Genomic DNA, 13,458 nt, shown 5'->3' with positions numbered 1-13,458 from the left:
TATTCAGAAAACCCCGTCACATATCTCATCAAACTAACGTTAATCAGGAGGGAAAGGGAGCATTATTTACCAGGCAGATTTTCTTCGTCATCTCTCTCTCACTAGAAATCTTGTACTATTTCTTTGTCAGTAGCCAAGTAGTAGTAGGAGAACTTCTACTATTGGGTAAAAAGGGTTTGGCTTGGCCAAGTCTAAACCACGTATCACCTTTTTTCTCCAAAGGTTGCTAGCAAATTTTTGACTATATATATTTTATATTAAAAACTCAATAGTTCCATGTTATCTTCATTTGATTACTTCAAAGACTTCCTAGACAAACTCCTCATTGTTTCAAGCTCCAAGAACCAGAGGAAGAAGATTCTAATTGAATCTGTTCTTCTCTTCCTCGAAAGAGGTAAGTCAACTATGTACTTATTTATCATGTTTTCTTCGTTTCGTTTCGTTTCTTCTGAAAATTTGAGATCGCCATTATGAGTATTGTTGTTTTCACAGTAAAAAAGAAAGAAGAAAGGTACTAATGATCATCATGTTAGATCCCATTTTCATCAACTGGGTTGACTCAAAGCTCACTTCTTTTGATTTTTTCCTTTTTTTTTCTTTATACTCCAAACAGTTTTAAGAGGAAAGTCTTTGAATGACGCTTCATTTTACACACTGTTGTTCGTTTGACTAGTGTGTGTTTTAATCTCCAATTAATACTTGATTTGTTTCGATATATGAGTTTTGTTATTTTTTGTCTAAAAATTAAGTTAATAAAATTAATCCCTTGTTTACCCAATCATCACTGCAGAAGAACAGAGGAGACACAGAGAAAACAGAGAACTGAATGGGAAAGTAAGCCAGGCAGGCATAGTATAAAAGGAAGTGATTTTCATTTAGTTATTCAGGACTAAATATGTCTTTATCTGATTCATGGCTGACTTCACTCTCATGTTCAGCTTCATTAATCATCCAGGACGAAACGCTCTCGCTCTCAACAATTCTTCAATGGACAAGATTTATATTCTTATCACCATGTCCACAAAGAGTTCTACTATCCTCCATTAATCTTATTTTCTTACTCATTTTCATATTACTCACCCTTCAGAAACTATTCTCTAGATTCCTCAATAAGAAGAATAATAATACTTCCATCAATAATCCCTTGATAACCAGAACAAATAATCCTGTTAGTGTAAATCTCTGGTTTTATCTATCTCTAGTTCTATCAGCTCTGTTATCCATTAGTTATCTAGTACTATCTATTATAGCTTTCAATTCGAAACTCGAATCTTCATGGAAGTTAACAGAAGCTTTGTTTATGTCAGTACTAGCCGCAACCCATCTAGTAATCACAGTTTTAATAATCCATGAAAAGAAATTCCAAGCTGTGACACATCCAATGTTGATTCGTGTTTACTGGATTGTAAACTTTCTTTTTGTTATGTTGTTCTCGGTTTCTTCCATTGTCCGTTTCACGGGGAAACAACAAACGGAATTGAGGATCGATGATATATTCTTCTTGGTTAATCTGCCTATATCGTTTTATCTTCTTGTGTTAGCCGTCAAAGGATTTACGGGGATTACTGTTAAAAGAGAGTTGGAATCAGATGAGTATGAGCCGGGATTGAGTCTGAAAACCCCACTTCTGAATAAGTCTGTTCCAACTGGTTACGCTTCTGCTTCCTTCATTTCCAAAGCGATGTGGTTATGGATGAATCCGTTGTTGCAAAGGGGTTATAAATCTCCGTTGAAGCTCGATGAAGTTCCTTCATTAGCACCTGTTCATAAAGCAGAAAGGTTGTCGGTGTTTTTTGAAATGAATTTTCCAAAACCGGAGGAGAATTCAAAGCATCCTGTTCGAACTACATTGATTCGATGTTTTTGGAAAAATTTGGCTTTCACTGCTTTTCTTCAGATAATCCGTCTTTGTGTTATGTATATGGGACCGATTCTTCTTCAACAGTTTGTCAATTTCACTGCGGGTTTGGGTAGTTCACCTTATGAAGGGTATTATCTTGTTTTGATCTTGTTATCGGCGAAAGTTATTGAAGTTCTTTGTTCTCATCAGTACAATTTTCAGTCGCAAAAACTTGGGATGCTAATCAGATCTACACTGATCACTTCATTGTACAAGAAGGGACTTCGGTTATCATGTTCGGGTCGTCAAGAGCATGGGTTAGGTTCTATCGTGAACTACATGGCAGTTGATGCGCAACAGCTTTCGGATATGATGTTGCAGTTGCACTACATTTGGTTAATGCCAGTGCAAGTTGGTGTTGCTTTGGCTCTCCTTTACTTTAACCTCGGTGTCTCAGCATTTTCTGCATTGGTTGGCATATTTGGGGTGATTGTTTTTGTTGTTTTAGGAACAAAAAGAAATAACCGATACCAATTCAATTTGATGAAACAACGAGATTCGAAACTCAAGGCAATGAACGAGATGCTTAATTACATGAGAGTGATCAAATTTCAAGCATGGGAAGAACATTTCAATAAGCGCATACAAGAATTTCGAAGTGCTGAGTTTTCGTGGTTAACGAAATTCATGTACTCAATATACGGCAACATTATTGTATTATGGAGTGCCCCGGTTCTTGTTTCCACATTAACCTTTGCAACAGCAATTTGGCTAGGAGTTCCATTGACTGCTGGTACGGTTTTCACCGCCACTTCGTTATTCAAGGTTTTACAAGAACCATTAAGGAATTTTCCTCAAGCTATGATTTCGGTTTCGCAAGCAATGATTTCACTTGACAGATTGGATAAGTTTATGATGACTAAAGAATTAGTGGATGGTGCTGTTGAGAGAAGTGAAGGTTGTGATGGTACAACTGCTGTTGAGGTTCAAAATGGTACATTTGCTTGGGATGATGAAGGTGATGCTTCTGTTTTGAAAGATTTGAATCTTGTGATTAAGAAGGGTGAACTTGCTGCCATTGTTGGAACTGTTGGATCCGGAAAGTCATCCTTGTTGGGGTCGATTCTTGGGGAGATGCATAAGATGTCCGGAGAGGTATGGTTACCAAAATTTACTTGAAAACTCTTTTTTTTTCTCCAGCAATAGCCCTGCAGCCCTGCAAAAGGGAGCCATGCTTACGCCAATAGGTACCATCCCTAGATATTAGATAAACTGGTTATCTATGGTGCGCACATAGATTTCTAGAAACTGACATTTAAAATATGGAAATACAAAAAAAAAATTCAATAATTTGCTGTCATGATCGTGTGATTTTATTCCTTGGTGGTTTATCATTTGTTTTTCTAAATTTTATTTAAATTTTGAACTGTAAAGTTCACAATTTATACATTCCATTTTGTCTAGTTCAGAAAATAATTTTCGTGGGTCTATGTTTCTGAGTTGTTTTGTCTCATTGGAGAACTCATTTTTGGAATTTTGTAGAATGTTCAATGATGTTCATCTATTCCCTCCGTTACTTTTTAATAGGCCAGATTCTTTTTTTGAGAAAATTAAGGAAATTAAGAGAACTAATTATCGAAAGTGGTCCTCTAGACACTTGTCAATAAAAGAAGTGGAGTAAAATGGTCCCCATGACACTTGTCAGCCAAAGAAATAAGTGAAATGGTTCACATAACACTTGTCATCAAAAGAAGTTAAAAGAAAAGTGGTCCCAAAAAATTAAAGTAACATTTGACTTTCTCAATTAGAAAACTGACCTATTTTTTTGAAATATTTATTTATAAAAACGGCCTATTAAAAAGTAACGAAGGGAGTACTTAATTTTTAGTCACATTTAAATATCAAAACACACAACTAAAAAAAGAGAGGCCATCTACTACAAGCCTTTTCTTTTTAACAAAATGAAATTGGTGAAAGAGGCCTTTTTGAGAGTTCTATGACTAATATCGGGCCATTTTAATATAGAACGAGTTTAGCAAATGTGCCTATATCTGTAAGCTCGTAAGAATTCAGCCATTTACTGTCATTAGGCCATATACAACTTTTTTTCCTAGTTTGGAAATGCACAAGAGTGTCGGCAGGCAGCTCTTTAGTGGAGCTACTATTAGCAGTCTGCTAGCACTCTACACTCCGAAATTTAGAAAAACGGTTGAGACTACTACTATTATGGGAGTTCTGTGTTAGGGAATCATCCATCCACTTGTGCATGACATATTTTTATATGTGAGTTTCCATATCAATTCAGTGTTCTGATCTTTCTGATGCAGGTAAGAGTATGTGGAACCACAGCATATGTGGCCCAGACCTCATGGATACAAAATGGGACTATCCAAGAAAACATATTGTTCGGATTGCCAATGGATATAACAAGATACAGAGAAGTACTCAGAGTTTGTTGTTTAGAAAAAGATATGGAGATGATGGAATTTGGTGATCAAACTGAAATTGGTGAAAGAGGTATCAATCTTAGTGGTGGCCAGAAACAACGAATTCAACTCGCTAGAGCCGTTTATCAAGATTGTGATATTTATCTTCTTGACGATGTCTTTAGTGCAGTTGATGCTCATACCGGTTCTGATATTTTCAAGGTGATTACACCATTAATGCACAGCTTTAAATTCTAAACCACCATTATCAACAAACAACTTTATAACTCTCTCCCCTTGCCCTATTACTCCGTTTCTTTATGTTGATGTTACTTTGCAGGAATGTGTCAGAGGAGCACTGAAAAACAAGACCATTTTGCTTGTGACTCATCAAGTTGATTTCCTTCATAATGCTGATCTCATTATGGTAAGTGTGTTATTTTGGCGAGGTTAATTGAGGTCCAAATTCTGTGTTTGCTAATGGTTATACATTGGAAACAGGTTATGCGAGACGGGATGATAGTTCAATCAGGGAAATATGACCAGCTTCTAAGTTCTGGTTTGGATTTCGGTGCTCTAGTCGCTGCTCATGAAACATCAATGGAGCTAGTAGAAAAGAGCAATCCAAATTCTGGGGATAAAGAAGTCGATCTAGAACCATCAATGTCTCCAAGAGAAGCTAATGGTAATAACGAAAATGGCTCAGTTGATGACCAATCCAAATCCCAAAAGAAATCATCAAAACTTGTCGAAGATGAACAAAGAGAAACAGGACGAGTTAGTTTGGGAATTTACAAGATTTTCTGCACTGAAGCTTATGGATGGTCGGGTATACTAGCAGTGTTGTTCTTTTCTCTCTTGTGGCAATCTTCTCTGATGGCATCTGACTACTGGTTAGCTTATGAAACTGGAGAAAAGAATGCGTCTTCTTTTAATCCTAACCTCTTCATCAAGGTCTATGCACTCATTGCTATTGTTTCTTGCGTTCTGGTGTTCTTTAGAGCTTTTCTAACAGCATTCGTGTTTTTGAAAACTTCTCAAGTTTTCTTCTTACAAATACTTAATAGTATCTTACATGCTCCAATGTCCTTCTTTGATACAACTCCTTCTGGACGAGTTCTTAGTCGGGTAAGATTCATCGCTTTGTCTCTCTCTAGCATTCTTTGGCATGGGATATCTCTGATACTTGTAGATGTATTTTTCAGGCTTCTTCAGATCAAACCAACATAGATCTCTTCATTCCATTTTTCATGGGATTAACTATAGCGATGTACATCACAGTTATCAGCATCGTCATTGTAGTATGTCAGGTTGCTTGGCCAACTGCCTTCCTCATAATTCCCCTAGGATTAACCAACATTTGGTATCGGGTATGTATTCTGTTTCCTGTTGCTTGAATTTTCATATACCCTCTCATTTAGGCAGTGAATGTAAGCCGAGTTCATTTATGATTTATCTGCTTGAATAATTCGGGGGTATGCAGGGATACTTTCTCGCATCATCTCGTGAATTGACACGTCTTGATTCCATCACCAAAGCTCCTGTTATCCAACATTTTTCTGAAAGTGTTGCTGGAGTTATGACCATCCGGTGCTTCAGAAAGCAAGAAAGCTTCTGTCAGGAAAACGTTGAAAGAGTTAATGCAAATTTACGTATGGATTTTCACAATAATGGATCAAATGAGTGGCTGGGTTTCCGTTTGGAATTGATCGGAAGTGTATTTCTCTGCACTTCTGCTTTGTTCATGGTCATGCTGCCTAGCAACATTATCAAACCCGGTATACATTATCTCCTAGTTCTCTCTCTCTCTCTTGCTCACTCTCACATGGCCTAAAACTGACCTCTAACTATATCCTGATGCAGAATATGTGGGCTTATCACTCTCCTATGGATTGTCTCTCAATACTGTTTTGTTTTATGCGGTATATATGAGTTGCTTTCTGGAGAACAGAATGGTTTCGGTGGAGAGAGTAAAACAGTTCATCAATATTCCATCTGAATCAGCATGGGTTATTAAAGACAACAAACCTTCCCCTGAATGGCCTACTCATGGCAGTGTACATCTCAAGCAATTACAGGTAAGTTACCTGAATTGTTTTGTTAGAAGAACTGTAGATGTTGTCCTAAGGCTGACATGTAGATATACTTGTTAAACAGATAAGATATCGTCCAAATACACCTCTTATTCTCAAAGGAATCACTCTTAGCATTCAAGGGGGAGAGAAGGTTGGTGTTGTTGGTAGAACGGGTAGCGGGAAATCAACATTGATCCAGGCTTTCTTTAGAGTGATGGAACCTTCAGGTGGAACAATTATCATTGACGGGATCGACATTTGCAAGTTGGGTCTTCATGATCTCAGGTCCCGTTACGGGATCATTCCTCAAGAACCAGTTCTTTTCGAAGGAACAGTCAGAAGTAACATCGACCCAATAGGAACATATTCAGATGACGAAATATGGAAGGTAATTCCTAAGAAAAGCTAATGATTTACGTTGATATACTATCTGGCTTAAGTTTGTTCAATCCTCAAATGTTAATTCTTGGTTTTACGTACCTACATATAGAGCCTTGAACGCTGCCAACTAAAAGAAGTGGTGGCTGCAAAACCCGATAAACTCGACTCCCTAGGTAACTACTTTGAGATATTGAAGGATATTTATTTGTTCATTGATCTCCTCAATTGCAATCCTCTCGTTACTCATGATATTCGTGTGCTTTCCTTTTCTTAGTGGTTGATAGTGGAGATAACTGGAGTGTGGGACAAAGGCAGTTGCTCTGTCTCGGAAGAGTAATGCTAAAGAAAAGCAGGATTTTGTTTATGGATGAAGCTACGGCTTCGGTTGATTCACAAACTGATGGTGTTATTCAAAGAATCATACGAGAAGACTTTAGCGCTTGTACTATCATTAGCATTGCTCACAGAATACCCACTGTCATGGACTGTGACAGAGTTTTAGTAATAGATGCAGGTATGTTCCCCTCCTAGTGTCCGTAATCCATTTAATCTGGTAACTGTTTCTTACCTGGGGATATATGAACTAAACTTTCTTGTTGAAACCTATGTTTAATACTTGGGCAGGACATGCGAAGGAATTTGATAGTCCATCTCGTTTGCTGGAACGCCAGTCTCTATTTGGTGCATTGGTTCAAGAGTACGCCAACAGGTCTGCTGGTTTATAGAAGAATCAAGTTATCTTTGGTGATTGATCTCTGTTGATATTGCTGGTGAGGCCGAAAGCAGAAAGATTTATACATTCATCCCAAGCCCCGGATATATGAAATCGAAAAGAACTTAATTAGTAAGGTTTGGAAAGTCGAACCAAGGAAACAAGTTCGGCATCAATAACATGTCAAAACCATTTTTGTTTCATCCTAGTCAATTAGTTTGTAATCTACTTCACTCTGATTATCCATTATAATCCAAGTCATTTGGAAGCTGTAGAGTTCAGTTGACGTCTCAACGAATTTAAATTGAATCACTAGAAACTACCAGTTCCTTACAACACTATTATAAACCATCTTTGCACCAGATAACCGACAGATTTACAAATTCCCCAAAGCATAGTTTATGAACCTTCCACATACTCAAAAAAGAATCTTCTCAAAATTAAAGCTCCATGATTCACCTGAGATCGCATCACACTTTGTAAGGCAGTGGTTACCACAGCTGCAACACTCAGAACAGTCATGTAGAGACCTACATTACTCTCCCTGCAGAAGACGCAAGTACCCGTATCCATTCCCATACCATAAGAGAAGTCCTTCAATGAAGCTTCCTTAAAATCATAGTAGGAATACGAGTTTGGCATGTCACAGCAGAAATACAAGTAGTAATACACCTAGTTTCTGATATCCAAGACTCAATTATCTACATTCAAAACCTTTTCCCGTAGTACTAATTCACGTCTAACTTCCCAGAGAGAGAGAGAGAGAGGGAGTGACAGATTATGTATCATTTATAAAGCAACGGAAGGTGGCGTTTGAGATGATGGTGTCATACATAACCTGTAAATGAAAAGAAAAATTATAAATAGTGAAATCCTTTAGAAAGCTTATTGTACCAAGGCCACAATATTCATTGACTAGCTTCCACTATTATCATGAACATATTCCTATTTATGTTATGCATTTCAGTAAGAGTCCAAAAACATTTTATTAGACTTTATTTTCATATAAAATATTAGAATAACAGTTTAAAGGGATAATAAAAGCATTAGAGCAATAACAACACCAAAAGAATCAATAAGCAGTTGGACTATCAATAAACAGGTCTTTCTTTTCTTCCCTTCTCTTTTCTTTATCCCTTTTTTTTCCCTCTTATATTCAGAAGTACGTCTTCTTCTTCTTGGAGACCGAATTAACCCTTCAAGCAATTCAGCTATCAATTTTTTCCCTCTATCAATAAAGCTGTAACCAACTATAGCTATCAATTTCATGACATGTGTCAGAGTGGTTTTAGGAAAGAAAACCATATTACTTGCCACCCATGATCCAAAACTAAATTATATATCATGATTCGGCAAAAATATCGATTGAAACAGTAGCTATGTGTTTGTAATATGCAGGAAATATATCAGTAACAGAAGACACCTCCAATTCATAATGTGGCACAACCGCACAAGTACCTGACTGGAAGAGTTTAAGCCTAAGAAACGAAACACACACACACAGAGAGAGAGAGAGAGAGAGAGAGACATACTGTGAACCATCTCGGCTTTTTTTCTCTTTCTTCTTCTTCTTCTTGGAGTTTGAGGGTGTTCCTCCAACATAGAAAACGCTATAAGGGTCCTCAGAGATATGGCTTGCCGCAGAAGGCTGAAAAGGAAAAAAGAAGAAGAAAAGAATGTTTATCAGTTTGAGTATGAAATTTACATCAGAAACAGCTCTGCAAGGTTCGCGCGGAAAATCTGCTGGCACACCTAACCTTAGGTTGATTTAATAAGATTGCCATGTTTCCTATTTCATGGGAGGGTGGAAGTGGTGCTGCTACGTCTTCTGCAAATGTCTGTGAAGCCTTCCTTTTCATTACGATACCCCGACAATTACTCCCTGGGATTGCCACCGTCGCCATGCAAGTATCGTGGATAATCTGGGGTTCCTCAACCAAAAGGGGTGCTTCAAACAGAGTAGATTTGGATTTTATAATTTTAGAGAGGTAAATCCCCGAATCGGAACTACCTGCAAAATACATTAAATAAGTAAAACATAGTTGAATCTCAAACATCTGTTCATGTGTTATGTGTCTTATGTGTGAAAGGGAGATCATCAATACTAATTATAAACAGCACAATGCCACAAAGGCACAAACAGACAAACTTACAGCAGAACAACATGAAGTTAAGTAGTTTAAGTGAGTTACCATTGTCTTAGCCTTCTCCTAATACAGTTAACCGAGTCTCGTGAAGATGATGTTGGACACCAAATTCATAGATAAGTTGGGCTCGCCACATTAACCACTACTTAGGTGGTTAACAATTATTCATGCAGAAAAATAAGAAACCCAGTCTGTCATTATGGCTTCTTAGGAAAACCATTATCAAATCCCTCAATTTGATAATAAGATGAGGGCTAATCTTTAAGTATTTGGGCATACCAGTGATCTCCATATGGAACCACAAACTCTAACAACAGAGAGAATAAATATGGGACTAGGAGCTAATGTATAAATTTTATATACACAAAAATTAATACCTAGTATAGAACGAATAGCCACACGAGCTGCCAACCGCTCTGCTTCTTTCTTGCTTCTGCCCATAGGACCAGTGTAAGTTTTACCATCAAACACTAAAGAACAGATGAAGGTGGAACTAGGCTCCAATTGCGTCGTGGTATACGTAGGTGTTGGCAGATTCACCTTGGCTGCGAATTCATTGAGAATGCATTTGCAATATACCTTATCCTGGAAGGAACAAAAGTAGAATATATCCATCTTTAGCAAAACATAACTCAGCCGAAATTAGACACAAGTATTACGCCTAACCCATTTGAGATTCAGGTTTAGTATAAGCAACTCATTTTAAACATCTTCTAGTGAGGTGAGCTAACAAATGGACATTGCAAATTGCACACTGCTTGCCACACCTCAGTATGAGATGGTACAGCGAGCTGCATGCTCAAGTGACCTACAATATAAGTAGTTTTTCGAAACCAAAATCCTTAAGCAGTCTACGCAAATATAAAGAAGGAATCTTATTAGCTTCCCAGAACACGTTTGTAAAGTTGCTTACACGAATGACGCATGAGCAGGAAAACATAACAAATAACATACAGGGTGAGCCACAGTGAACACGCTAAGATTGTTAGCATAAACAAGCTTTAATCTAATCTAACAAGAGAATGGTTACCAGAACCTGGATAGGCCTTGATATCCCTATTAAGGCATGTGTGGAATTTAAATCGAGTTCCAATGGTGTGTGTGTCTAAAGTAAAAAAACTTCAAATACTCAAGCTTCCACTGCAGGGAAATCAAAATAAGAAAACCTAGGTTGGTATTGGACCCATGCTCTGTATTACCCCATGACTTGTTGTCTCCATAATCATCTCACAGCTTTTCTTCATAACCAAACCTTTGAACAAACATAATACTGACAGAATCTGAATGGTGTATATATTGGTAAGGAATAGCCGACATATGATACCTCTTTGATATACTAAGGTTGTTCGGAGTTGAGCTCGTGACTTGCTGTTGAAAATTCGAAACTCATTTACACCCTAACATCTACTAAAACTTGACCACTACTACCACATCAAAAAAAATGGACAAGGCCAAAATTGAAAGGCGCCATATCAAGAGAGCTAGTGTAGGAAACAATAAACCCAAATGTGAAACCAACGAATCAGAGACAGGAAAGCTTCAAATACCCCACCTCGTAAACTATGGCAGAACTTTCATCCTTTATCTTCTTTGGCATAGACTCTAAGGCCAGCTTTGAAGCATCCTGCTCCGCATCTTTTCGATTCCTAAATGTATTAACTGACCTGTAAGCTACTCCATCAACATGGACTGTACATCTAAACTTAGGTAAATGTTGTAACCCTTCGTTAACAGATTCATAAACAGGTACTGGTATTCCTGTTTGTTGTGTAAATTCATTCAAACAGCTCTTATACATCAGAGGCTCTGGATGAACTGAACCTGCATATAGCGTCACCGTGAAACAAGAAGAATCAAAACGAAAGAAAATCTAACAGGCTCAACTTATCTGGTTCAATGTCCAATTATAATTGTCATGACAACTTTGTGCACATTTATCTTTTTGTTTCAGTCAGCAAATTATGTTGTAGAGGAGTTTCAACCTCAGGATGCGGGTATCACCACGCAACAACTCCTTTAATAACCTACTGGGGAGGCATATATCTACTTGCAAACAAATATTATAACTCCTGGAAAAATGAATCTTTACCGTTAGAGCTGGACTGATTCTGTTCCATTGCTTATAACCTGGCATGCATGCGGAGCTTACTAGTTACTTCTCTCTCCGCTGAACAGTACAAGAAAAAGAAAAGGTTTAAAACCCTTGAGCAGTACAGTGTGATTTGAACAAAATTGTAACAGAAATTAACTTGTATCCCCAATTCTAACATTAAAATAGTTGAAATGGTGTACATTTCTTCAAAGATATCGGTCTCAAATTACAAAAGAAAATAAGCAAAAGTGGGGATCTGAGTTATACTTACTTACCTTGGTTGATAATTGACATGCGATACTCAGAATGGATAAACCCTAGAATGCAACCACAGCTGGAACAAAGTTGTGATCTTCGCGAGTTAACCTCTTTTGCCTTTGCCTTTAATTAGGGTCAGTTTCTTGCTTTAGGAGGGCAAAAATCGAGTCTGAAGGCAAGTCTTGTGGTCACAGGATTGAATGTCCGACAGGAAATAAAATTGGAACCGCATTTCCTAATAGCGAGTTTGGATGCAAGGAAGCAGGTTTCGTTGACCTTTTGCTTCTAGAAATTGTTATAGATATTCTATACCCCAACTAACTTATTGTTATGGGCTTCTAGAAGTTGAAAATCTAATTCCGGATATGTATCCAAATCGATGATTTGGAGTGCGAAATCTAAGACGTATAACCCTGTACCATCTATCACTTTGAGCTTGCTCATTCACTCCATTTTCCATTACTATTTTTATACTCTCTTTTTGTTAGAGTACTGCTCAGTTGAACTAGCAAGTTTTGTTATCTCAAGCTTATTGTCAATGTTAGATGCATAAAACTATATCTTGATTTCCAGTTTACTAAAGTCAAAGCTCATACTAGGATTAGAGTATGGTAGTTGAATATCAAACATCATTGAATAACCCTCGGAGATTGAAGACTAAAGAACAAACGAAGAAATTTGCGAGAACTTTATCAACAAAGAGGTATGTGAAGACTGAATCATCCTATTTACTCACGGCGTTTACCATTCTATCTTATGAGACTATGCCATATGATTTTAGTAGATTTAATATTGCAAAGAAGAAATTCCAAGTCAAGCTTATAATTAAAATCTCTCGAAATATAATTCAAGCAATGGATATTCTTAGATCCTTAACAATCTTGGTTAAGAACAATTTATTATTCATGAACTATTTTTGTTTCAAGTTGATCATTTGGAAATTTCCCAAGCAATGATATTTATTATTTATGGTTATTGGGAATGTTTCTAATCTTTTAATGAGAGTATTCAAAACATCTGAAATCCATGAACAGGACAGGTATGCATAAATGGTACGCGTGCCCTATTGATTTGAGTTTGGGAATGGATGCGAGACACGCGTACCCTTGGATCTGAATTCACGAACTAGATGAGGTACACATACACGATATACGTACCCTTGGAGCCTGAATTCGTGAACTATCCATAGGTATGCATACTTACCCAGTTCTGATTTAAGCAAAAGCTCACGAACTATTTTACGAATATGTTCGGCTTTGCTACAAATCTTATAAACACTTATAAGACAACTTTGTTCGCAAAATCTCTTGAGCTTGTGGATCATGGTTTAAGTCTCGAGTGTCAATGAACACCACTTATGCTTGTAAGTTCAATAGGCATACTTGCCAACATGAACCACCATTATGCACGGTTCCCAAACCCTGAACCGTAGTGCATATTCTTTGTGAAATTTCAAGGCATATTCTTTGTGCATATTCCAAAGATGAATTCCTAATAAAAATTTCATCTAAACTGAGAAAGTGCTTG

The 13,458-nt window shown here is 37.3% G+C and overlaps 2 protein-coding genes across 3 annotated transcripts; one reads left to right on the top strand and one right to left on the bottom strand.

The window, feature by feature from the left end:
* The first annotated feature begins 237 nt into the window (after window positions 1-237).
* LOC113357547 (ABC transporter C family member 4-like) lies at window positions 238-7,753 on the top strand. 2 transcript variants are annotated; one of them, XM_026600988.1, is made up of 12 exons: window positions 238-394; window positions 791-2,995; window positions 4,168-4,488; window positions 4,607-4,693; window positions 4,768-5,394; window positions 5,472-5,636; window positions 5,750-6,044; window positions 6,130-6,344; window positions 6,424-6,729; window positions 6,832-6,895; window positions 6,997-7,236; window positions 7,347-7,447. In XM_026600988.1, the coding sequence occupies exons 2-12, from the start codon at window positions 896-898 to the stop codon at window positions 7,445-7,447; spliced, it is 4,521 nt and encodes a 1,506-aa protein (XP_026456773.1). In that variant the 5' UTR covers window positions 238-394; window positions 791-895. The 2 variants fall into 2 exon arrangements, with proteins under 2 accessions (XP_026456773.1, XP_026456772.1); XM_026600987.1 differs by lacking the exon at window positions 238-394 and having other exon boundaries at window positions 896-2,995; window positions 7,347-7,753.
* Window positions 7,717-12,183, bottom strand: LOC113357548 (double-stranded RNA-binding protein 4-like). The gene is made up of 7 exons (XM_026600989.1): window positions 11,949-12,183; window positions 11,671-11,748; window positions 11,134-11,402; window positions 9,959-10,166; window positions 9,192-9,445; window positions 8,967-9,082; window positions 7,717-8,272 (listed from the first exon to the last, which is right to left on the bottom strand). Exons 2-7 carry the CDS (start codon window positions 11,696-11,698, stop codon window positions 8,224-8,226), a joined length of 924 nt encoding a protein of 307 aa, XP_026456774.1. The 5' UTR covers window positions 11,699-11,748; window positions 11,949-12,183; the 3' UTR covers window positions 7,717-8,223.
* Between the last annotated feature and the right edge of the window lie 1,275 nt (window positions 12,184-13,458).

Source organism: Papaver somniferum, chromosome 3 (genome assembly GCF_003573695.1).
Source record: "Papaver somniferum cultivar HN1 chromosome 3, ASM357369v1, whole genome shotgun sequence".
Taxonomy (NCBI): domain Eukaryota; kingdom Viridiplantae; phylum Streptophyta; class Magnoliopsida; order Ranunculales; family Papaveraceae; genus Papaver; species Papaver somniferum.
The sequence above is the reverse complement of the archived record's forward strand: the minus strand, read 5'-3'. Positions and strand labels throughout refer to the sequence as shown.

What these genes read in the sequence shown, in the direction of transcription:
- LOC113357547 (XM_026600987.1), top strand. Translation starts at nt 896, where the DNA reads ATGTCTTTATCTGATTCATGGCTGACTTCACTCTCATGTTCAGCTTCA. An exon ending in TGCATAAGATGTCCGGAGAG is followed by an intron (nt 2,996 to 4,167) that starts GTATGGTTACCA and finishes TTTCTGATGCAG; the next exon opens with GTAAGAGTATGTGGAACCAC. An exon ending in TAGCAACATTATCAAACCCG is followed by an intron (nt 6,045 to 6,129) that starts GTATACATTATC and finishes ATCCTGATGCAG; the next exon opens with AATATGTGGGCTTATCACTC.
- LOC113357548 (XM_026600989.1), bottom strand. Translation starts at nt 11,698, where the DNA reads ATGGAACAGAATCAGTCCAGCTCTAACG. An exon ending in GGCTATTCGTTCTATACTAG is followed by an intron (nt 9,446 to 9,958) that starts GTATTAATTTTT and finishes TGTATTTTGCAG; the next exon opens with GTAGTTCCGATTCGGGGATT. An exon ending in TCTTATTAAATCAACCTAAG is followed by an intron (nt 9,083 to 9,191) that starts GTTAGGTGTGCC and finishes TTTCCTTTTCAG; the next exon opens with CCTTCTGCGGCAAGCCATAT.